The 26,212-nt window shown below is 45.4% G+C and overlaps 1 protein-coding gene across 2 annotated transcripts in view; it reads left to right on the plus strand.

Moving 5' to 3' along the window:
• Positions 1-26,212, plus strand: part of SMAP1 (small ArfGAP 1) — a 592,387-nt gene that overhangs the window by 215,146 nt on the left and 351,029 nt on the right. For both annotated transcript variants that reach the window (XM_082249786.1, XM_082249787.1), the window contains exon 4: positions 8,331-8,406. In XM_082249786.1, coding sequence (XP_082105912.1) covers positions 8,331-8,406 — 76 coding nt within the window. The remainder of the gene's footprint in view (positions 1-8,330; positions 8,407-26,212) is intronic.

The following is a 26,212-nucleotide window of genomic DNA, read 5'->3' on the forward strand; positions in this document are numbered from 1 at the left end:
AATTAAGGGCTGTAAGAGAAGACCTTTGCAAGCTTCAAATCATGACACCTTGTTAGTTTGGTGCCTGACTGGATAACTGCTAAGTACCAGTGTTGTCATGTGGGAAGATTGGAGAGTGATATACATGCTTCCCCTTAACCATAAGTTCCAAGTATTTTTCTGCTTTCTCCTCAGGGTACATGGAGGGGTGGGGGAGCAAAGGTTAGTACAAGCAGCTGCATGCGTGGGAAAAGCATACAATCACTTTCAATCTACTCGGTAGTTGGTAAATATACATTTCTTTTTCATTCATTGACGGACCTAGCTCCTGATATTCTTAATTATTGGGTTATACTGCCCCCTACAGGAGTAGGACACTAGGCAGAAAAAAGTCTGGCTATGTCTATGGGCAGTCCCAGGGGATATACTCCCTCTCTCTCTGCTTTAGGTACTCAGTTTTTTTTTTTCTTCCTAGTTAGGAGTAGGGACCTAGTTCCTTGCTGGGATCTATGGTCCTGGCAATTTTTTTCTTTTTAGGTAGAAACTTTTTTTTTTTTTTATCCTAGATTTTTCCTGTGAGATCTACAATCCACTGCCGGGCTCGGCGACAGGCTGTATAATCTAGTTCCTGTGGTCACCCCAGTCTGGCTAGCGAGTGCACGCAGACCTCAGCTTCTCGCTCAGTCGGCTGCAACGTGGCCTCACTGGACGGGGGCTGGCCTTCAAGTTAAAAGCCTCGGCTCGAGTCATAGCATTCCTCCTGGCCAACAGCCCTCTCCCCCCCATTTTGATGGAGAGAGGTTCTGTCTGCAGCAGTTCCGTCCACAAAGCTGGACTATCTGGGTCTGATTCTGGACTTCGCCTTAGCCAGAGTGCTCCTTCCTCTGGACAAACTCCAGAAATTGCAGGCTGCAATTCGTCTCCTGCTGTCCAGCAAACGGTCATCCCCCCTGGATTTGCATGTGGCTGCTAGGCCTGACCGTGTCTACCTTTTTGAGGCAGTTCCGTTTGCACAGTTCCCTGTAAAGGGAGATTCTGGCCAAATGAAGCAAGACTGCAGTCTCTGGACAGTCCGATCTGCCTGAGCCGGAGAAGGAAGGATTCCCTGATATTGGACAGTGATCACCATGGATGCCAGCCTGTCCAGCTGGGGAGGTGTCCTCGGTAAGCATTCTACTCAGGGGATCTGGACACGGGAATAGTCCAGACTACCGATCAATGTCTTGAAACTCCGAGCGACCAGACTGTGCCCGGACCATTGGACGGATTGTCTTCAGGGATGTCCAGTGCGCTTTCAATTGGACAATGCCACGGCTTATGTCAATCACCAAGGGGCAGAAGAAGTGTCCTGGCGGCTCTTGAGGTAGCCGGCATTCTAAGGTGGGCAGGACTGTTCATTCCAGCCCTCTGCCGTACACATTTCCGGGATGGAAAACTGGCAGGCGGATTACTTCAGTCGGCAGGCGTTGGACCACAGAGAGTGGTCCCTTTACCTGGAGGGGTTTCATTAGTTGTGTCTCCGGTGGGGCATCCCCGAGATGGATCTGTTGGCATCTCGGCTCAACAGAAAGGTGCAGAGGTTTGTGGCTTGGTCATGGGATCCTCTGGCGGATGCCACAGACGCGCTAGTGGCCATGTGGAGTCAGTATCGTCTGATTTACGCCCCTCGCTCGAGCTTCTGTCCAGACTCCTATGCAGGATAGAGGCAGAAGGGAATTTCCGGTCATCTTAGTGGCTCTGGACTGGACTCGTGGGGCTTGGTACGCCGATCTGTAGCGGCTGGTTGCCGACGTTCCTTGGAAGCTTCCTCCTCAGGGAGGATCTGCTGTCCCAAGGGCCTATCTTCCATCCTGCCTTACAGTCACTGGCTTTGGCTGTTGAACTCTAGGTGCTGAAGGATCAAGGTTTATCTGAGTCAGTGATTTCTAAACTGTTAAAAGCTAGGAAATCTACTTCTAGGCAGATCTACCATCTTACATGGAAGATGTACATTGCGTGGTGCATGTCTTGGGTTCGTCCTTGCTCCTTCTTGGTGGCTCAGATCTTAACCTTCATTTAATGGGAGGTTTAACAGAAGTTGGCCTTGAGTGCCATCAAGGGCCAGGTGTCAGCTTTGGCGGTCTTCTTCCAAGGACCCTTGGCCACACGCTTCCTCGTGCGTACCTTTCTTCAGGGTGTCTGACATTTGGTTCCTCCAGTACGGTCTCCATTGCTGCCTTGGGATCTTAATTTGGTGTTTTCTGCCCTCCAGAAGCCTCTTTGAGAATCTTCAGAGATTCCCCTGCTTACGCTCTCCCAGTGGGTGGCGCACAGGGTGTCAGAACTGGCGGCGTTATCCTGTCGTTAACCTTACCTGGTGATTCACAGAGATAAGGTGGTTCTTTGCCCCGGTCCTTCCTTCCTTCCAAAGGTTGTCTGATTTTCATTTGAATGAAGACATTGTATTGCCTTCCCTGTGTCCCAGGTCTAAACATCTGAAGGAAATTGCCTTGCATGCCTTGGATGTGGTCCGGGCAATTGGGGTGTACCTGGCAGCTACAGAGACTTTCGGGAAGTCAGACTCACTCTTTTTGCTCGCGAATGGGCCTTGTAAATTATTGTCAGCTTCCTCTGCAACCAATTCCAGATGGATCAGACAGACTGGGTTTCAGGCCTATTTCATCTAGGGTCAGGTTCCTCCTTTCACTGTTAGTGCCTCCTGGCCCTTCTGTCATCAGGTGTTAGTGATCCAGGTTTGCAAGGCGGCCACCTGGTCGTGGGTGCACACTTAAAAGTTTTATAAAGTGGGTGAGTTGGCATCTGCGGATGCTTCTTTTGGCCGCAAAGTTTTACAGGCTGCTGTTGAGAGGGCCTGATACTCTTTGAGGGTGTATTGTTTTTTTCAGATGGGCTTCAGTTGTTTTAGTTGAGCTCCTTTTGCCTGATTGGCTACTTTTTAGCCTTGGGAAATTTTTTTGCTGTTCCCCCACCCCTCATGTTTAACACTGCTTTGGGATGTCCCAATGGTGCAGAATTTGAGGAGTTGTGTCCATCATTGAACAAAAGAGAAAATGGGATTTTTGACTTGCTGTAAAATCCATTTCTCTGATGTTAATTGATTGACACAGTACCCACCCCTCTGTGGAGTTGTGTTCTTCTGACACTGCTTGTAAACAAAACGGAGTACCTATAGCAGAGAGAGGGAGTATATACCCTGGGACAGCCCATGGGTGTAGGCAGACTTTTTTTTTTTTTTTTTTTCTGCCTAGTGTCCTACTCCTGTAGGGGGCAGTATAACCCAATGGGTAAGAATATCGGGAGCTGTGCCTGTCAATTAACATCAGAGAAATGGATTTTACGGTATGTAAAAAATCCTATTTTTCTTTTACTGCTCTGGCCAGTGGTAAAAAAATTATTTAAGAAAATAGCCTAACTTCATAGTTTCCCTAAAGCTGGCCACACACTGAGCTAGTTTTTTGGCTTGATCCTGCTGAACTGGCCAAAATGTTATTTCTCTTTTGACTCTGTCAGCACTATTCCACTTAACATCATTCTGGGTGGAAAAATGTCAGCTGAACACTGGTTGCATCCATTCACATGTATCCTTTGTTCGGCTTACAATTTTTACGCTAAAGTTCCTACAATTTGGATGTAAAGACCGAATTAATCTTTATGCATAGGGTTGTCTTTTTCTAGAGGATTGCTGTCCACCTCAAATAAGTGAATACCATAAAGCATTTAAAGCAGGTCCTTTTCTTCTTCAGGAAACGGGAGCAGGAACTGGGTGCACCATATCCAGGCCTCACATGGAAAATTATAATTGAACTTGCACATACATCTATCTTTTTCTAAAAGAAAAAAAAAACTGATACTTTTCAGATTGTATACGGTTTACACAAAACTAGCCTATCTTTCCAATGATACTTTCTATCTGCTTGAGAGGTTGCAGCCCACATGGCTCGAATATCAACATATGGTGCACTTGCAGGCTGACCCACTACCCTTTTAATTACATTCATCAACACTCTTTTAAAACATATAAAAATAGTGTTCTGATGGCCCCTTTTTTTAGAAGCAAAAGCAAACACCCACAATCAACAAATGGTTTACAGAGGAAATATCAGAGGACGAGAAGTGGGTATATCTCTATGAAGACCGCAATGTTCTATTGTCTAGACAATCTGGGTCTACTTCACCCCCATCAAATATGAGGGGAATCCTACCTTAATTTGGGTGGAAAGACATGATGCAGCTGTCAACCACAGTAAACATCGTGTTGGATTGTTATGCTTATTTATTCCTAGTTCAAAGATTTTATTTGTATTAAAAGCAGAGAAGAAGACATTTAAAAGTTTTTTACAAAATCTTTACATCATCCATAGATATATAGAAGAAACTGGTAAGAAAGCATTTTGCATAGTACAAAAGTACTCAAATTCTGCATTTAACAGCATACCAGAATAATTTGGTTATAGGGGAAGAACAACCTCCCAAAGGAAGCACCTAGTCTATTGTAGGGACAAGTGTTCTTTAAGTGTGTAACATTTCAAATAGTAAGATACATAAAACATTGAACTGGTGACAAGGACCATATCTCCTGGGCCCTTAGGGAAGAGAAAGAAGGGAAGGAAATAAAGATAGCAGGAGGAACAGCAAGAGATAGAGGGGAAAAAGTGAGGCCGTCAGCTCATCTAGGACCACAGAGATATCTCTCTGCTAGATGCAGAAATGGGACAATTAGGGTTTTAAGAGCAAAAGATCAAAGTTTGTTGGGAGAAAAAGATCCACCCAAGGTTGCTAAACTTTCAGGTGTTGTGGAATGCTATCCAGGATGGTTGCCTCAATCTTACCATGGGTGGGTCATGGCTTGGGTAACCCTGTTCTTAATTTCCAGTGCTCATTTTTTTGTACAGTGCCTTAACATTTTTAGTGTTTGACTCCCTATTTGTTAATGTATTGTTTAATATGCGCACTCTGCAGAGGGTATTGGGGAACAACTGTTCCTTGATGTCCTTCCAGTTGCCATCCTGACAGGTTTTTTGTGACCCCCCCCCCCCAAGCTCCCTGGACACCATGCAAGTGACCTACAGCTCTACAGTCACCCAAATAACTTTTACTTAATGCCCAAGAAGCCTGCTGCACAAAATGATCTATATAGGATACACCCCGGTCAACAACTGGTTAAACAAATTAAATCTGAAACAAAATAATTTCTTTTTCAACAGGGAATCTGCATTTTCTTTTCTTTTGCATTCATGACAGAGGATTCAGAGACAATTTGGTTATACTGCCATCTACAGTAGAATTTGCACACTGGTAAAGAAAACCGTTGGATATAACACCTACCACTCCAAGTATGCCTCAGTTATGTATCTAAGGAGGCTGGATATCTGTACTGAAAAAAAGGCAGAGCCTAGATCAAGTGAAATGGGATCCGTACCCAAAAGGTTTTCCAGGACCTGTGTAACAGATGGCGGGAGCCAGATGTGGATCACTTGGCCTTGAACTTCAACAGATTGGTTTCCCTTTTCCCTCTGAAACTCCCTGGTCAAAATTGAGTGCATTTATTTTATACTCACATCTCCGGATCGGTCCAGGCAGATGTGGTACCCTGACCTGAACATATTCTTAGCAGATGCCCTGTGGACTCTCCCAGACTTTCAAAATCTTCTGCCTCAGGGAGCAATTCACCCCCCCCCCCCCTTGGCTTCAGTTAATGGCATTGACAGTAGGGATAGACTGATATGTTTTTTTCAGGGCCGATACCAATATTTCTCTGTCGCTCATTGACAGACGTAGTCCTCCTTGATTAATATCAACTCTGGTTATACTGCCCTCTACAGGAGTAGGACTAGACAGGAAAGAAAACGTTCTGGCCACACCCTAGGGGGCAGTCCCAGAGGGTATATCCTCTCACTTCCTGCTACAGCAAATCAGTTATGTCACAAAGCAGTGTTTAGAGAATTTAACCCAACCCAACTCAGAAAACAGAGGTACCAGATTTTTGAAACAAATCTGGTACTGAACATGTTAATTTTTGTTTAATGCTTATTGGCTGGCTGGCACCCTGTGGTGGGTGGCTGGCTGGCTGGCACCCTGTGGTGGGTGGGTGGCTGGCACAGAGCCTGTGGCTAGCTGGCTGGTACAGGGCCTGTGGGCGGCTGACTGGTACAGGACCTGTGGGTAGCTGGCACAGGGGCTTTGGGTGGCTGGCTGGTGCAGGGCCTGTGCGTCGCTGGCTGGCTGGTACAGTGCCTGTGGCTGGCTGGTACAGGGCCTGTGGGTGGGTGACTGGCTGGCTGGTACAGGGCCTGTGGGTGGCTGGCTGGCTGGTACAGGGCCTGTGGGTGGCTGGCTGGTACTGGGCCTGTGGGGGTTGCTGGCTGGCTGGCTGGTACAGGGCCTGTGGGTGGCTGGCTGGCTCGCTGGTACAGGGCCTGTGGGTGGCTGGCTGGCTCGCTGGTACAGTGCCTGTTGCTGGCTGGCTGGTACAGGGCCTGTGGATGTGAGTGGCTGGCTGGCACCGGGCTGCTGTGGGTGGGTGTATAGCTGTGATGCACTCCCGTGAGGCTAGTCCTGACTCCAAAAGAGGCTGTCCTAGGCGAGGGAGGCGGCCCAAGAAGGCAGAATGACGTCACAAAAATATCAGCAATATCAGCCAGTTCCGGTGGCCGATATATCGGGGAAAGTGCATATCGGCCCCTGATATATCGGCCCTGCCGATAATCGGTCTATCCCTAATTAACAGCATGGCTGTTGAGGCCCAAGTCTGGAGGGACAGAGGCCTCTTTAAATTGGTGATTCTTACAATGGTAAAAGACAGAAAATGTACTACACGTATTGTCTGTCACCACCTATTGAAGACCTATATTTTGCTTTGTGCAGCTTTCAGCCCAGGAAATGCTTTGTGGGACAAATTTGGACCTTTTTTCAATCATTGGAACACCAGTGAGAGATCACTGGATGTCTCTTTGAAGAGAATCTGTCAGCGTAATCCTCACAGGGGATTTTTTGTCCCCTATGTGATTGGAAAAAAAAGAAAATTTTTAACCCTTTCACTGCCCTTCAGCACTGCTTCCAGCTGGCCAGATTCATACACTGGTACTGACCTGCATTCCTCCTCTGCTATAAGCTCACTGCAGATGCTGCTGAACAAACTGATAGCTCTAATCAGTGGCTGATAAGCCACTGATCAAAGCTATTTACCTGAAGATCACTCCCCTTCGTTACTGCTTCACTATGCCCTGTCACCAGCCGCTCCACCTGCCTTTGCTGTGGGCGAAATTGCCCTTTACCCCCCACCCCCCCCCCAAACACTACCTTTCCCTGTTGCTTCACCCCCTACTCTGATTCACCCTACCTCCCCCCTCTCATACCCGATTCCCTTTACAGATGCCCTGCAGCTTTCGGCTTCCCTCATCTGCCCTCCTGGCGGCTTTCCTTCCTCATTGATGTCCGGGCCCCCCTCGCTGCAGCTGCTAGCCGATTCTCCCTCCTCTTGGGGGGCCGCTGGTAAAGATATGTTTACCCTCTCCAGCATTCTGTCCCCTATTTAGTGCCCCCACCTCCCTGATGTTCGGGACCTCCCCAAAGCTGCAAGCCAGCTCTCCCTCCTCCCCCTCCCGCCAGCTGCAGCCACTGAAAGATCTTGCAGGCTACTGATAGCCAATAGAATGTGATCCGAACATCATGAGGTAGTGATTTGACTCATCCTCACTGCCTGTTTTTAACCCCTACCTGTTTTAGTAGGCTTTCATGGAAAATTTAGGGTACTAAAGTTTGTTGCCATTTCACAAGCGCATGCAAATTTAAGGTTTGACTTGTTGGGTATACATTTACTCAATGCAGCCTCCTCTTTTATATTGTACCCAAAAAAATGGGTTATTTATTGCATTTGTGTGCCCTAAAATTTTACTTTTAGTGTATTTTTTACTGAAATGTTGCATTTCCTAGACCTTTGTGGTAATATTGCAGGATATAAAAAAAATCGAACTACCACTTTTTTATTTTCTAAGGAGTCTGCTTTGAGAAAATATATGTTTTGGGGGTAATGCAAACCTCGGGCCTAAAATTATTTTTTAAATGTGTGCAAACAAATGCACAATATGGCTCTGGCAGAAAAAGTGTTAAAGAAGTTGTGAGTTTTCACATCACTATTGCTTGTGTGTGATTTGTTCTGTAGTATGAAACAGTTGATGGTTGGCTTCATTTAAAAGGCTGCAGTAGCTCAGTTGCAGCTTTTTCTCCTAAACATTTATCTTTTCTTTGTTGTATCTCTGATGATATAGTTTGAAAGTTTTATTATTTGGATAGAAGAAACTGTTTTGTTCATGCACAGCCAATTTTTCTTTTTTCCTTAATTTATGGATCAGATCAGTAGAGTTCTTTATCAGGGATAAATATGAAAGGAAGAAATACTATGACAAGAATGCTGCAACCACTATCACTGTAAGTATGTATTTATGCCTTGGCTTCCTCTGATAAATGGCAAGAAGTGTACTTTTTATTTTTATCCATTCTCACTCATATTTTCCAGCATCTTACCTTAACTAAATCTGAATGCAAAATAAGTTGTTTTCTTTTCATAAATAACCAATTTAAGATATAAATTATAACAGTTTGTGTACCCAAAAAAAAAAAAAAAAGTTTTCTGCAAGATTATAAACTGCAACGGTAAACTGTTGTGAATTGTTAAAAAGCTTTGGTTTTTAAAGTGTGTGTGATCACAGATCCTTTTTTTTTTTTTTTTTTTTTGGTTTAGAGGGAAGAGTTAGAAGCCCTGTTAGGTTTTAATTCTACTCAGATCTCTGTTGAAAAGATACTAATATAATTTTGTAATTAATGTTTAATCAAATGCTCTTAAGCCTTGGCTTTAACCTCCTCACATCCGCGCTACAGCCTATATACGGCTGCAGCGCGGACTCGAACTTTCGGGAGGCCGTTTTTAAACGGCCTCCAGTGACACGCCCCCCCGCGCGCTCCTGCGAGCGCGCAGCGGGGAGAATCTGTGTCGGCCGTGTCCAAGGGACACGGCCGATCACAGATCGTGGTGAATGGCCAATCACAGCGGCCATTCACCACGTGATCAAGCCATCCAATGAGAGATTATCTCATATGTAAACATATGAGATCATCTCTCATCGCCGGCGCTCCTTCCTCACACGGAGCCTGCAGTGTGAGGAAGGAGGGGGAGCCGACAGCCGCTGGGGACACAGAGACATGTAATCAGGGCACTGATCACCAGTGCCCTGATTACTGAAGGTAAAAAAACACACACATTGCCCCCCCCCATCAGTGCCCACAGTGCCCGCCATCAGTGCCCCCATCAATGCCCACAATCAGTGCCCATAGTGCTGCCAGTCAGTGCCCATCAGTGCCTGCTCATCTAGGCACTGATGAGCACTGACTGGCAGCACTATGGGCACTGAGTGTGGGCACTGATGGTGCCGCCCATCAGTGCTCATCAGTGCCGCCCATCAGTGCTCATCAGTGCCACCCAGCAGTGTCCATCAGTGCCACCCGTTAGTGTCCATCAGTGCCGCCTATCAGTGCCCATCAGTGCCACCCGTCAGTGCCACCTCTCAGTGCCCAGCAGTGCCACCTCTCAGTACCCAGCAGTGCCACCTCTCAGTGCCTATCAGTGCCGCCTATCAGTGCCACCTATCAGTGCTCATCAGTGCGGCATATTAGTACCTCCTCATCAGTGCCCATAAGTGCCACCTCATCAGTGCCCATAAGTGCCACCTCATCAGTGCCCATAAGTGCAGCCTATCAGTGCCCATAAGTGCAGCCTATCAGTGCCCATCAGTGCAGCCTATCAGTGCCCATCAGTGCCGCCTCATCAGCGCACATCAGTGAGGGAGAAAAATTTATTTTCAAAATTTACTCGCAGAAAATAAGAAACTTTTTTTTTTTTTTTCAAAATTTTCTGTCTTTTTTCTTTTTTTTTGTAAAAAATAAAAAACCCAGAGATGATTACATACCACCAAAAGAAAGCTCTATTTGTGTGAAAAAAATGATAAAAATTTCATATGGGTACAGTGTAGCATGACCGCGCAATTGTCATTCAAAGTGTTAGAGCGCTGAAAGCTGAAAATTGGCCTGGATGGGAAGGGTGTTTAAGTGCACAGAAGGCAAGTGGTTAAACCCTGAAAACCAAATTTCTTTCTCAGATTGTGTCTCCCTATTTCAGATTTTCCATTTCTTCCTTGCTGGTAAAATTGTTGCCGGACAGACTATAATTGAGGATAATCGATCTAATGTAGCCCTTTATAGCAGTAACAAACTCTAATAGGCTGCTTCACAGGGAACACTATCTGTTTAAGCTCCAAAATATTCAAAAATATTCATCACAACATAGATTACCTGCATTTAGATCAGTATAGTAAAATAAGCACTAAGCGCCACATTCTTCCTAGCCAGTATACTTCGAGTCAAGGAGTCCTAGGTATGTGTTAAAATGCCTTTATGATGATTAATCTTCTTGACAAGTTATTATTATTATTATTAAGGATTTCTATAGCACCAGCAGCTTACGCAGCGCTTTACAATATTAGAGGGAGACAGTACATATACAATACAATAAAATACAAGAGGATTAAGAGGGCCCTGCTCAGAAGAGCTTACAATCTAATGGGGTGGGGCAGGTGTTAAGAGGTTGTAAGAGTAGGAAATGAGCTGATGACAGATTAGTTGGCGGTGTGATAGGCTTCCCTGAAGAGATCAGTTTTCAGGGATCGCCTGAAAGCAGCTAGAGTAGGAGATAGCCATACAGGTTAAGGTAGAGTGTTCCAGAGGATGGGAGAGGCCCTGGCGAAATCCTGGAGATGAGCATGAGAGGAGGAGACAAGGGAGCTTGAGAGTAGGAGGTCTTGAGAGGAGCGGAGAGGATGGTTTGGGTGATATTTGGAGACAGGATTGGTGATGTAGCTCGGGGCAGAGTTGTGAATTGCTTTGTATGTTGTGCGAGGTCAACAAAATGTATTTTGCATCCTTGCTTCTCTATGGCTTATTTAGGCCTATCTCTTGTTGGTATGTAAAATAAATGTGCCAGCTCAATTAATTTGTTTTGAAGATAACTATTCTTACCCCATCACTCGCAGTTTACAGCGTTTAATGCTGTTGGCTCATGCTTTTTTAATTCTGCGTCCCTGAACTTCCAGACTTCATAATTATGAGCTAACAGTGGATAGTGCAATTTCCATCCAGTCTGTTGACTTGGGGAGGGCTTGCCATTCTAGGCTACAGGGGCTGTGTATTTCTTTTGATTCATACAGTGTATGAAGACACCGCTCTAGTCTCTGCATGCAAGCGTGGCTCCATTAGGATGCTGTAAGAGAAAGGAGTCACCCTGAAACAGGAAACTGGAACATGGCAAAGATTAAAAGATAAAGAAGCTGCATATTTGGTTAGTAATTAACCAGCTGCTGCAAGTGCTTAAAAAAATTGAGGGTTTATTACCCTGTAAAGTGAGCCTGTGCCTAAAGTATGCACAATGTATCTACATCTGAAGCACAGAAAAGGAACATGCGCTACTTTTGAAGCAGAATTTGCATTTAAAGAGATATTAAACATAACCAAAAATGTACAGTAACTGCTAGGGCTGCTGAATATAATCGCCGAATCGATGCATCGCGATGCGACCCTTCGCGATTCTGCATCGATTCGGGGTGGTTGAATAATCGATTACCTAATGACGTCACTTCCGGGGGCGGGGACAGAAGTGACATGGCGGCGCTGGCCGGGCTTGTGGGATACGGAGCTCCTCCTCGCGGCGCGGGAGAGGAGGAGAGCGGAGATAGCAGTGCTCTCTCTGGCCCGGGATACACACGGCACGCCCACTTAGCACACTGCTGCCCGACCGCCCCGCTCTGACAGCCCGGCCGCCCGAAGTCGCGGCCTTCCCAGCTCGGTACACTTCTGGTAGCGGTGCGGTTCTCGGCAGACAGCCTGAGTTGACCGCAGGGGAGTGAGGAGGCCCTGCTTTCCGCCTGTACCGTGCACTGCACTAATCCGAGCTCCAAATTCCCGACATGAGGCTCATCACCCAGGACCTGTCCGAGCCCTACTCCATACACCTACCGCTACTTCATCCACAACTGGCTGCAGCTCTGCTTCCTGGTAAGTCGGGGCACTACAGGGCCCAGCATTCCTCCTTACCAGGGCCTGTTATACTACAACTAGGGGGGACTACTACAGACTCTGTAGTCCCCCCTAGTTGTATAACAGGCCCTGGTAAGGAGGAATGCTGGGCTCTGTAGTGCCCCTAGTTGTAGTACAGTAGGCCCTGGTAAGGAGGAATGCTGGGCTCTGTAGTCCCCCTAGTTGTAGTATAACAGGCCCTGGTAAAGAGGAATGCTGGGCTCTGTAGCTCTGTAGAGAAGGGTCCCCATAGATCCGCCTTCAGAGCAGGGTCACCATAGATCCCCCTTTAGAAAAGGGTCCCCATAGTAATCGTGATGCATCGTGGAATCGAATCGTAAGTGAAGATGCGCAGCCCTAGTAACTGCAGCTTTCCAATCAGTTTTTTTTTCCTTTCTGCCCAGTAGTACCCCTCCTGTATTAGAGTGCCCCCCACTCTGGATTAAGGAGCACAGGGGGCATCTTTGGATAGCAGACCCGTAAGTCTGGGGGGAGGGGAGTGATAGATGTACTAGCAGATTTAAATACATTAACAAACTGAAGCCAAACTCCAGCCAATACTTATAAGCAGTTACAACAAACAGCTTTTTCTTCCGTTTGGGTTAAAAGTTTACACAAAAAAAAAATGAATCTTGGTTCTACTTTGAGTCTCAGATGCAGCCTACCATAAAGTATTGGTTGAGTAAGGGATTGTCTACCCAGGAGACATTGGATATGACAGAGACTGCAGAGATCTGCCCTCTAAGAGCTTTAGGATCAGTTGAAGTCCGATATGCATCTGACCAGAGGACTGAAGCAAAGAAAACAAAGCACTGAACAAGCTTTATTCAAAGCCTTTTGTAGGATTTATAGATTAGCTTATAGATTAGTTTAGAGAAACAGCCAAGCCCGATTAGTCTCTTCTTGCCAGAATGAGAAAGTGGAGGAGATCAACAAAGGTGGAATATTGCTCTTTACGACAGAAGATCTCCTCCAAGAGAAAGGACTTCAATCTGATACCCTGGCAGGAACCAAGCCCTGTTTGGCCAATAGGGAATTACTGCCAGCATTGCCACGGTCTAGGCAACAGACCCCCAAAAAAACTGTATATGGATCGAACTGGAAAGCAAATGGCTTGTGAAAACTTTCCTGATCTGACACAGCATCCGTACACAGGGCTTGGCCTAGGCTTCTAGGGAAACACCTTCCAGCTTTCCAGCTGTAACAGTAAGGAGATGGTTCCAGATCTAACTCTCTGAAATCTTGTCCAGAGATGAAATCCACTTGGAGGGTCCTGTATGGGAACCACTTATTGCCAAATTGGGCCGCAGAATAGGGATTCTTCCCAGAAATTCTATGTAGACTTAGAAGAGATCAGGAAGATTCTACTCCAGCCAGATCAGTCATCTCTTCCTCTTAGTGGACTATGTATGTTCTGACTTGCCCCCTGATGTAGGACACCACTGTGAAGTTGTTCAGCCTCACTGGAGACTAAAAATCTTGCGGTCAGGTGACAAAAGGCGAAGGGAGCAAGAAGGAGCTTGCCACAAAACTAGAGTGTTCAAACTAAATTCCCAAACGGGGAGTTCTACTGGCAAAACAACTTCCTGAAAGGCGAGTTCCACTGGCAATAACTCAACAGCACAGAAGATTTATTACTGTGCCAGCACCCACAGCTTCATCTGCCTGTTTGCAAGATATGAATCACTGGGTGCATGATCAGCATTGGAGAAAAAAAACTCCTTTCAGGACAGGAGGCCTTTTCCATTGAGCACACCTCAATATAGGGTTGGGAGACCATAGTCCTGATCATCAGGTATTGAGACGCTGACAGGTGGAGAGAGGACAGTCCGGAATTCCCAGCATCCTATCACCAGTATGCTCTTGTGGCAAAAACTATGTATCCTGAACTGTGATGGATTAAGCTCTCAGATACACAAGGATTTGAGAGGAGGAGTGGATTGAGAACCCAGCCAGCAGACATATATGCTACATGACGTCCGTATCCATGTAGAAACAGCAGTATGTCAGAATACAGCTCTGGGAGTTGGAAATAGGCATCCCTCTGAGCAACAATAGTACTCCTTCTTAAAATCACGTATGCTGGAATTGGAATTAGCGTCCCTAGAGACAGTAAGAACCATGTTGGCCAGAAGAACTTGCTTATTGTTGCTAGAGCAAAGGATTCCTCCTGGCACAGAGGCTTATAGGTGGCTAATTAACCAACATGGCCATGAAGTGCTGGACGTGAAGGTCCAACCCTCTGAGACCAAAGCTGTATCTTCCTATCAGAAGAGGGAGCAACAAGGTACCTATAAGATACCAATGGGTGACACAAATATGAACAAGGACGGTAAGCAACCCACTCCCCCAGGAGTGGAGCTCTTTGCTGACTGCTTGGGTGAGGATGCTTTCTCTCCAATTCTTTCTGGACTCCAGGCCGGAAATGCAGGAGAAAACCTTTTTGAAGTTAGGCTCCTTTCACACGGCCGCTCCGTGTGAAAGGTCCGCTGCGGGACTTTTTTTTTTTTTTTTTCACGGAGCGGATGACATTTCTGTCATCCGCTCCGTGTGCCCGCATATCATCCCATCCGTTTGCGGATGATATACGGACATAATGTAAGTATATGGCATTGCGGATGTCAGCGGATGACACCGCTGACATCCGATTTTCCTTCCTTTCCGTTTTTTACACGGAAGGAAAAATGGGGTTCTGTTCCATTCGTAAAAACGGAACAGCACTGAAAGGAGGAAAATCGGGTGTCAGCGGATGGTATTCCGCTGACACCCGCAGTGCCATTCACTTACATTATGTCCGCAAATCATCCGCAAACGGATGGGATGATTTGCGGACACACGGAGCGGCCGTGTGAAAGGACCCCTACACTGACTCTTGAACTGCAGTCCTCCTTTTATTCAGCAGGCATGTACTCTGAGGGAAGGAGGCCAGACAGAGCACAGCTCTTGGCTGTCAAATGAAGCTATCCCTGGAAGGGGACTGCTAGACTCTCACAATGCAGACATGATTGTCCCACTTGTAGAATTATTCCCAGCTTTTTGCTATCATATAAAGCTAGCCCTTTAAGGGGATTGTTTAGACTCTCACAATGCAGACACAAAAGTTCTACTTGTAGAATCCTCTCCACCTTTTTGCCATCAAGATAAAGCTAGCCCCTGAAGGTGGCAGAATAAACTCTTGCAATGCAGACCAGATTGTCCCACTTGTCAGAATCATTATTTGTAAGCTAGAATGTTTTTATCCTTCCATTGCATTGGAAGAGAGGCAAGGATTAAGACAGGCTCCCAGGCTGCAACTGCAGACCGATATACCACTTAGGGACAAGTCCAACACAAGGCTATCACCAGAAGATTCTACACCCCCCAAGGACACACCCAATCATTCTGATTGAGTATACCCCTGAATGACACAGCATTCTCCAATGACAACCCCATGTATATGGCTAAGCTGACGAAGGAAGCATCAACCAAACCGGTGACTCATTAGGCTGGAAAACATCTTCCTCATAAGTGCCTCAATATGACATCCTGCAGCGCAGGTAGAAGTGTCCTGGTAGGGGTTTGAAAAAACAAGACCCTTCCTGCCATGTGACAGTGCTTGAACACAAATTGGCATGTAGCATAGAGCAGTGAATGTTTGTCTGCTGCTTACCTACTTATTTGGGTCTTTCAGGGGCCTCCAGCAGTCCTATTTTGCGAACCCAGCTTAAAGAAGATCTAACAGGCCCACTTTTTCAAGCAGGGCTGTATAGCTCTAAGCCCTTAGAGTATGGGGCATGCTTTCAAAATATAATGTGTACCAAAGTAACAACATTCTGGTAGTAATAAAGCAAGAAATCAAAATAAAATAAAATTTTAGTCAACCCAGCAGTTTTCTTTACTGTGCATAAAGGTACTTTATTGTACCAACTGTCAGCCTGTATCAAAGTTGATGAACATACAGCAAAACGGCTTGGGTTGGGTTGGGTTGACAACCTTAATTTTAAATCTTGGACAGGGTTGGAAATATATATGGGTCAGGAAAAACGCCTAAAATTTATAGCAATTTGTCTTAACCCCTTGGCACCAGCCATGCACAACTCTGTGGCCTCTCGGCACTTGTTCCTTTGGCGCCGAGGGGCCACATATTTGCGTGAATTGCTGCTTATACACCTGTACTGAGCGCACCAATCACGGCGGTGATCTTAAGCCGCGCCCCACCTCCCTAGCGTTACAAACCACTTAAAGGGCCGGGAGGCACCGGCGTGAAGAGGTTAAACTGGGTAGCTCTTCTTATTTTTGGGTGAAATTTTTGTATTGATGCAACAGTGGAACTTATTTTCTTATTTGATTTAACTACATTTGTGCAATTGTCAGACATCTTGTGTAAGAAATGCGCGCGCGCGCACACACACACACACAGTATTATGGGCATAATATACAAAGCGTTTTCTCTGATTGTGCCACTACATAGGAAAAGATGCACACAGTTGTCTAGCTTTCTGTCGTGAATATCCTGTAGTTGTAGGCAGCAGAGCTGTCAGATGAGTTGTGCTGGTCATTAGTACTGTAGCGATGTATAATCCCAGTATAGCAGCAGGCATCTGTTCTCCAGGGGATTGCTGTAATTCCTCAGGGTTTTCCCGATCTTTTGAAGAGCTCAAAAAAGGGTGAAAACCACATGATTACTATGTATAATCATGTTCTAGGCCCTTTGGTTGACATGGTGATATATGGTAAATACATCTTTCAGATTTCCTAATACCCTGCCTAGATCACGAATCTAAGTCACAATTGAGACAGGACTGCAACAAAGATGAAGGAGGCAAACTGAGAAAGTTTTCAAGTAACCGTACTTTTTTACTGTTCTGTTTAACCACTTGCCGACTATGCTTTTTCTGGTACTTTTTGTTTACAAGTTTAAATCAGAATTTTTTGCTAGAAAATTACTTAGAACCCCCAAACAATTTTACATTTTTTTTTTTTAACACACTCTATGAAATAAAATAGCAATTGCTGCAATTTATTATGTCCCGCGGTATTTGCGCAGCGGTTTTTGCAAAATCAATTTTCTTGTATAATATGAAAGATATTACAAAGAGTAAATAGGTACCTTACATGTCATGCTTTAAAATTCCGCACTCTTGTGGAATAGCGGCAAACAATGAGACCTAAAAATCACCATAGGCAACACTTTAACGCCTTTACAGTTTTTTGTTTTGGGTTGCAGAAGAGGTATAGCACTAGAATTATTGCTCTCGCTCTAACAATCGTTGCGATACCTCAGATGTGTGGTGCGAATACCGTTTACAAATGCGTGTGCGATTGGTGTATGCTTTTGTTTGAGTGCGAACGCCGTGGGGTGGGGGCGCTTTCCATTTTTTCTTCCCCCTTATTTTTACTTTTTATTTTTACACTGTCCCTTTTAATTTTTTTTTTGTGATCACTTTTATTCCTATTTCAAGGAATGTAAATATCCCTTGTAATATAAATAGGGATGACAGGTCCTTTTTATGGAGAGATCTGGGGTAAAATTTTAATCTTTTGCTTAAACCACTTGCTGATTGCTCACAGTAATCCTACTGCGGCAGTTCGGCTCTCCTGGGTCCATCGACGTAGACCTATGTCACTGGACTCCTAGTGATTTCGGCGGCGTGCTCCCGCTGTGTTTAGACACAGTGGGAGTCGGAGGAGGAGAGGCAGCGATTGCCGCCTCTCTTCCCCCGATCATTGGGGAAAGCGTGCGAAGACCCGCCTGCTTATGTAAACAAAGTAGGTGGATCTTCTCCGTGACAGACAAGATTCATAGCACATTCATAGAACATGTCACAGAACCCCCCCCCCCCACACACACACACACACCAGTAAGCATGAGGCTCACATTTAACCCTTTGATCACCCATAGGGTTAACCCCTTCCTTGCCAGTGTCATTATTACAGTAACAGTGCAAATTTTAGCACTAATTACTGTAGTAATGTCACTGGTCCCCCCAAAAGTGTCAAAAATGTCAGTTAGGAGTCCGATCTGTTAGCCCCAATGTCACAGTCCCGCAAAAAATCGCAAAACGCCACCATTACTAGTGAAAAAAAAAAAAATAAAATAAAAATTACAAATCTTTCCCGTAGTTGGTAAACACGACAACTTTTGCGCAAACCAATCAAAATATGCCTATTGCGATTTTTTTTTTTTTTTACCAAAAATATGTAGCAGTAAACAAATTGGCCTAAAATTAAAAAAAAAAATCGATTTTTTAAAAAATTTTTTTTTTTTTGGGAATGTTATATAGCAGAATGTGAAAAATATTGTTTTTTTTCTTTTCAAAATTGTCGCTCTTTTGTTTTGTTTAAAGTGCAAAAATTAAAAATCGTACAGGTGATTAAATACCACCAAAAGAAAACTCTATTTGTGGGGGAACTGGTGAAAAGGGTTTCACGGGAAAGCCAGCCGCCGGCTGCAAAAATCAATACTGGGAATATCTTCAGCCATGATCTCGGTAAACAATGTGCAAACCGCTATATAGTATTATATATATATATATATATATATATATATATATATATATATAATATATAGTTTTGTGGTCAGCAAGTGGTTAAAATATCAGTACCTAGCAGCTACAGTGGTCATAATGTGCTCCTTAAAGCCCCATAACATTACGGTGACCATTTCCATTGGTTTTGTTTGGTCTTCAGCCAGGGGCCGTGTTTGTGTGGTATGTGAAATCACGACGGCCACTTTCTCTTGGTCCAGCACGACACTCGGGATGACAGTAACCACGCGAGGGTGCCCGGGTTTTGGGCCCTCCTCTTGGATATAGGGACTGCTGGCACTCATGCGAGCTGCTGGGTCCGAACATATGGCGCTCCTCCGGCTGGTAGTGGTGAGTCCTTGGGGGTCCCTCTGTGTCTCTTTCTCTCTGCTAGCAATTGCCCTTTGTGTGGAGGGGGGGTCCATAGCGGTGCCAAAACCTTTTTTTGTTGCAATGGGGTCTCCCTTATCCTATGGAGCCTCAGGGTAACATCATACCCACTGACCCACCCCCACCCATGGAGGCACCTGGTCCCTCAACCTCAGATCCCCATTGATGCACTGACGGCGGTCCTACAATCCTTGGTATCCCGGGTGGAAGTGGCGCGTGGGCAAAAACCTAGCAGGGAGCGTCCTCTGCATTCTCCTGCTTATTCTGTCTCTTCTGATTCTGGTGCTGCCGTGGACGTGGCCTCTCCAGTGGGACTTGATATCACGCTCCCTGATTTGTCCGATAGTGAGGGTGACTCCTCCACGGTTGCAGCAGCGAATGAGCAAACGCTGGTTGATGCACTTGTTACTGCAGTGCGTGAGACATTTAAGATGCAGGATGTGGCTAATGTTGCCACGGTTGTTGTCTTTTGGTACACACAAAACGACCCTAAGGTATTTCCTTATCTTTCCTATTTTGACAGGTTTGTCTGTAAGGAGTGGGGGCAACCAAAGCAACCCTTTGTGGTCCCCAAACGTTTTGCAGTACATTACTCTTTTGAGGAATCACTTTTAAAAAAAATGGACCCTCCTGTTTCCAGGTTAAATAAAGCAACCATGATCCCATTAGAGTATTCCCTGTTCTTTAAAGACTCGGCCGATACGAAAGCGGAGTCGGTGGCACTCAGTATGTTTACTATGGCAGGTTCGGCATTGCAACCAGTCCTGGCTTCGGCCCTGGTGTCTCAGAACAGAATGGGCCAAACTTTTGCACCAGGGCTTGAGGAATGAGCAAGTTCCCTCTGCTTTCGTTAATCTGGCAGACGAGTTGGTCCAGGGGCTGCAGTTTATTTGTGATGCAGCTTTAGATGCAGCTCCTGTGCTGTCCAAGCTCTCCGTTTCAGCGGTAGTGATTTAGGCGTGTGCTGTGGCTTAAGAAATGGTCTGCAGACCAAGCCTCCTAGAAAGCTGTCATTGGCTTGCTACTAGACTGATTACCAATAACAGAGAGGGTTTGAATACCAGCTAAGGACAGCCCATGGGCGTAGCTAAGTTTTTTGTTCTTCCTCATCCTACTCCTGCAGAAAGCGATATAACCCTATAGTCAGGAATAATGGAGCGCTGTGTCCGTCGATAAACTCAGAGAAATTAATTTTATGGGCAGTACAAAAATCCTTTTTCATTATCAACAGTGTTTTTGTACACTGTATCTTTTCCTCCGCCATCTACAGTATCTCACAAAAGTGAGTAAACCCCCACATTTTTGTAAATATTTGATTATCTCTTTTCATGTGACATTGAAGAAATGACACTTTGCTACAATGTAAAGTAGTGAATGTACAGTTTGTATAACAATGTAAATTTGCTGTCCCCTCAAAGTAACTCTACACAGCCATTATTGTCTAAACTGCTGGCAACAAAAGTGAGTACACCCCTAAGTGGAAATGTCCAAATTGGGCCCAAAGTGTCAATATTTTGTGTGGCCACCATTATTTTCCAGCACTGCCTTAACCCTCTTGGGCATAGAGTTCACCAGAGCTTCACAGGTTGCCTCTGGAGTCCTCTTCCACTCCTCCATGACATCACGAAGCTAGTGGATGTTAGAAACCTTGCTCTCCTTCACATTAAGTTTGAGGATGCCCTACATATGCTTAATAGGGTTTAGGTCTGGAGACATGCTTGGCTAGTCCATCACCTTTACCCGCCTCTTCTTTAGCAAGGCAGTGGTCGTCTTGGAAGTGTGTTTGGGGTTGTTATGTTGGAAAACTACCCTGCGGCCCAGTCTCCGAAGAGAGGGGATCATGGGGATTCTTCAGTATGTCACAGTACTCATGATTCCCTCAATGAACTGTAGCTCCCCAGTGCGGGCAGAACTCATGCAGCCCCAGACCATGACACTCCCACCACCATGCTTTACTTTGACTGTAGGCAAGACACATTTGTCTTTGCACTCCTCACCTGGTTGACGCCACAAAGGCTTGACACCATTTGAACCATATTCTGTTTTTTTGTGGTCTCCAGTAATCCATGTCCTTAGTCTGCTTGTCTTCAGCAAACTGTTTTCTGGCTTTCTTGTGCATCTTCTTTAGAAGAGGCTTCCTTCTGGGACGACAGCCGTGCAGACCAATTTGATGCAGTGTGCGGCGTATGGTCTGAGCACTGACAGGCTTACCCCCCCCCCCACCACCGCCCCTTTAATCTCTGCAGCAATGCTGACAGCACTCATATTTATTTTTCTCAAAGACAACCTCTGGATATGACACTGAGCACGTGCACTTAACTTCTTTGGTTGACCATGTTGAGGCCTGTTCTGAGTGGAACTTGTTCTGTTAAACCACTGTATGGTCTTGGCCAAGGTGCTGCAGCTCAGTCTCAGGGTCTTGGCAATCTTATAACCTAGGCCATCTTTATGTAGAGCAACAATCCTTTTTTTCAGATCCACAGAGTTCTTTGCCACGAGGTGCCATGTTGAACTTCCAGGGACCACTATGAGAGAGTGAAAGTGATTACACCAAATATACACACCTGCTCCCCATTCACCCCTGAGACCTTGTAACACTGAGCCACATGACACCAGGGAAGGGAAAATGGCTAATTGGGCCCAATTTGGACATTTTTACTTAGGGGTGTACTCACTTTTGTTGCCAGCTGTTTAGACATTAGTGGCTGTGTGTTGCGTTATTTTAAGGGGACAGCAAATTTACACGGTTATAAAAGCTATACACGCATTACTTTACATTGTAGCAAAGTGTAATTTCTTCAGAGATGTCACATGAAAAGATATAATAAAATATTTACAAAAAATGTGAGGGGTGTACTCACTTTTGTGAGTTACTGTAAATTGTGTTATTAAACGGGCAGTATATGTAATATTGAGTGGTGGTGGGGGGGGGGGGGGGGGGGGGACACAGGGCTTTGAATAGTCGCTTTTTGCATATTCAGTGGTCCACATAAATTAGGTTTGTGTGTTTCCCATGTTTACATACGTTGTACTGAAAAGTGTCCCTCTTATGTCTTAGGACCTTGCGGGAGATGCTTATAATGGTTAGTAGTAGTAGACTTCTTCAGTGATGCTAAGAAAGTCTTTAATATTACCGAACAAGCCTCATTGAATGTGATCAACTGCTACTAGCTGTACCTAGGAAAATGAAGACTTTCACAGATATATCTTACTAAAAACTCTAGGGCCTTTGAGGTGTAAGGTCTCATGGGATGTTTTTTCTATTACCCTATGGTCAAAACATGCACGCTTCTAAGAAACAGGTCTGCATGGGAGTAAATAAGAATCTCTTGAAGAGCAGATCATTTACTAATTTACAACTGCCAACTGTCAATGTCCAGCTTTCGTAATATTATTACTGTAACAGCCATGCAACTGCTGAGCCTTGGTCAAGTGTAGCCTTTGCAGGTCATAATCTATTCAATCTTTGAAATTGGATAGTCTTTGAGATTCTTTAACCAATTAAGGACCAGAAGGTTTTACCCTCCTAATGACCAGGCCATTTTTTTTGCAATACGGCACTGCCTTACTTTAACCACTTAAGCCCCGGAAGATTTTACCCCCATTCCGACCAGGGGGTATTTTGCGATTCGGCACTGCGTGACTTTAACGGACAATTGCGCGGTCGTGCGACGCTGTACCTAAACTAATTTGGCGTCCTTTTTTTCCCACAAACAGAGCTTTCTTTTGGTGGTATTTGATCACCTGTGCGATTTTTTGATCACGCGCTATAAACAAAAAAAGAGCGTCAATTTTGCAAAAATAACAATATTTTTCACATTTTTTTTATATGAAATTCCCCAAAAAAAAAAATTAAAAATCAAAATTTTTTTACTTTTTCGGCCAATTTGTTTTATGCTACCTATGTTTGGTAAAACAAATCGCAAAAAGCGTATTTTGATTGGTTTGTGCAAAAGTTATCGCGTTTACTAACAAAGGGAAAGATTTCTGTCATTTTTGTTGTTTTTTTTTTTAACGTGTAATTGCGGCGATCTGCGATTTTTTTTTTTGCGGTACTGTGACATTGCGGCGGACAGATCGGACCCTTGACTGACATTTTTGACACTTTTGGGGTTACCAGTGACATATCTACAGTAATCCGTTCTATATATATGCACTGTTACTGTAAAAATACACTGGTAGTGAAGGGGTTAACTTTATTTGGGAGGGAGGGGCTGTGTGTATCCCTAGGGGCGTGCTTTCTACTGTGATTGGCTGGGGCTTGAGCTGTATGGACACTGATCAACGGATCTACATACTAGATCCGAGTGATCAGTATCCTAACAGCAAGGAGAATGACAGGTGGCTTGTTTACACAAGCTGCCTGACATTCTCCCTCTCCCCTGCAGATCGCCGAGTGACCGGCGGACATCGGGTCCACCGGTCACACGCGCGGGGGGGTCCGTGACCACGCGGGAGCGCGCCTCCGGGGGCGCGCGCTCGCTCCCTAGACCCTCACAAGCTAGTGACGTAGCCCTACGTCACTTTGCCTGTGAGGGGCTGACTGCCGACGTAGATCGGCGTTAGGCAGTCGGCAAGTGGTTAACAATTGTAGCAATTGTGCGGTCGTACCAAATAAAAATGTAAGTCTTTCTTTTGTTTCCCACAAACAGAGCTCTCTTTTGGTGGTATTTGATCACCTCTGTGTTTTTTAATTTTTGCGCCATAAACCAAAACAAAAGAGCGACAATTCTGGAAAAAAAAAAAAAAAATATTTTTTTTTTTTATATTTCTACTATAAAACATTCCCAATAAAAAAGATTTAAAAAAACCTAATTTTTACATCAATTTAGGCCAATATGTATTCTGCCACATATTTTTGGTAAAAAAAAATTCCAAAGGGCGTGTATTGATTGGTTTGCGCAAAAGTTATCACGTCTACAAACTAGGGGATAGATTTTATGTAATTTTTATTTATTTTTTACTAGTAATGGTGGCAATTAGCGATTTTTAGTGGGACTGCGACATTGCGGCAGACCGATAGGACACCTAACTGACACTTTTGAGGGGACCAGTGACACTAATACAGTAATCGTTGCTAAAAATATGCACTGTTACTGTACTAATGACACTGGCGCGGAGGGGGTTAACACCAGGGGCGATCAAAGGTTTAAGTGTGTCTAAATTTATGGGGATTGTACTCGCTGAATGGACAAAGAGACCTGTGTTCCTAAATAGGAGGAACACAGGATCCCTCTATTCATCTCTGACAGAACAGCGGTCTGCCTTGTTTAACTCAGCAGATTGTCATTCTGTTTCCATGGGGAGCGATTGCGGGTGGCCTACAGACATCGGGTCTGCCAGACACGCTGATTGGCTCCCCCTCTCGCCAATCGGCATGTGTGCACCTCTCCTGTGGAGCATACACCCTCACTATCTGTTAAATGGAGTGACGTACAGGTACGGCGTTTTGTTTAATAGAGCCAACCTGCCGCAGTAAAACTAGAGGTTGGTCGGCAAGTGGTTAAGAAATGTGGTGCTCCAATATTTATACCATTCGCCAACTATCTAGAACAGTGCATATTCTACTGTCTTACACTTTAACCACTACCCATCCGCGCTACAGCCTATATACGGCTGCAGCGCGGACTCGAATTTTCGGGAGACCGTTTTTAAACGGCCTCCCAGTGACACGCCCCCAGCGCGCTCCCGCGAGCGCGCTGCGGGGAAAATCTGTGTCGGCCGTGTCCCTTGGACACGGCCGATCACAGATCGTGGTGAATGGCCAATCACAGCGGCCATTCACCACGTGATCTGGCCGTCCAATGAGCGATGATCTCATATGTAAACATATGAGATCATCTCTCATCGCCGGCGCTCCTTCCTCACACGGAGCCTGCAGTGTGAGGAAGGAGGGGGAGCCTCACAGCGCCGGGGACACAGGAGAATGTAATCAGGGCACCGATCACCAGTGCCCTGATTACAAGAGGTAAAAACACACACACAGTGCCCCCCATCAGTGCCCACAGTGCCCGCCATCAGTGCCCCCCATCAATGCCCACAATCAGTGCCCATAGTGCTGCTAGTCAGTGCCCATCAGTGCCTGCTCATCTAGGCACTGATGAGCACTGACTGGCAGCACTATGGGCACTGAGTGTGGGCACTGATGGTGCCGCCCATCAGTGCCGCTCATCAGTGCCACCCGTCAGTGTCCAGTGCCATCTGCCAGTGCCCATCAGTGCCGCCTATCAGTGCCCATCAGTGCCGCCCGTCAGTGCCGCCTGTCAGTGCCCAGCAGTGCCACCTGTCAGTGCCCAGCAGTGCCACCTCTCAGTGCCCAGCAGTGCCGCCTATCAGTGCCCAGCAGTGCCGCCTATCAGTGCCCAGCAGTGCCGCCTATCAGTGCTCGTCAGTGCCGACTCTCAGTGCCGCCTATCAGTGCCGCCTATCAGTGCTAATCAGTGCGGCATATTAGTACCTCCTCACCAGTGCCCATAAGTGCCACCTCACCAGTGCCCATAAGTGCCACCTCATCAGTGCCCATCAGTGCAGCCTATCAGTGCCCATCAGTGCCGCCTCATCAGCGCACATCAGTGAAGGAGAAAAATTTATTATCAAAATTTACTCGCAGAAAATAAGAAAAACATTTTTTTTTTCAAAATTTTTTGTCTTTATTCTTTTTTTTTGTAAAAAATAAAAAACCCAGAGATGATTAAATACCACCAAAAGAAAGCTCTATTTGTGTGAAAAAAATGATAAAAATTTCAAATGGGTACAGTGTAGCATGACCGCGCAATTGTCAGTCAAAGTGTGAGAGCGCTGAAAGCTGAAAATTGGCCTGGATGGGAAGGGTGTTTAAGTGCACAGAAGGCAAGTAGTTAAAATGGCAAGCTGTTTGCACATTCAGCTAACAATGATGTTAGCTTTGTACAAACTTTTAAATGTGTCTGTATGCCTGTCGGTAAGGGTTTGGTTTCATTGCGCTGCAAATACAATACCAAAATGGCATGTAAAAAGCTTAGGGTGATTTCAGTGAAGAAAACCTTCCCTGATTTTCTGTTTTTGCAGAAAGCTCTGAATGGACCATCTGATCAGAGGTGCTGTTTATTTTACTGACAGAAAATTAAGGCAAGGTGTTTGTACCCCTTTGTCTTGACCAGTTGCGCAAAAAAATGAAATTCATAAAAGCTAGATCATGTGGTCAACAATGCAGTAGTTCTTTGTCAAGCACATTTGAG

This window comes from Pelophylax lessonae, assembly GCF_965119305.1.
Source record: "Pelophylax lessonae genome assembly, chromosome: 3".
Lineage (NCBI taxonomy): Eukaryota > Metazoa > Chordata > Amphibia > Anura > Ranidae > Pelophylax > Pelophylax lessonae.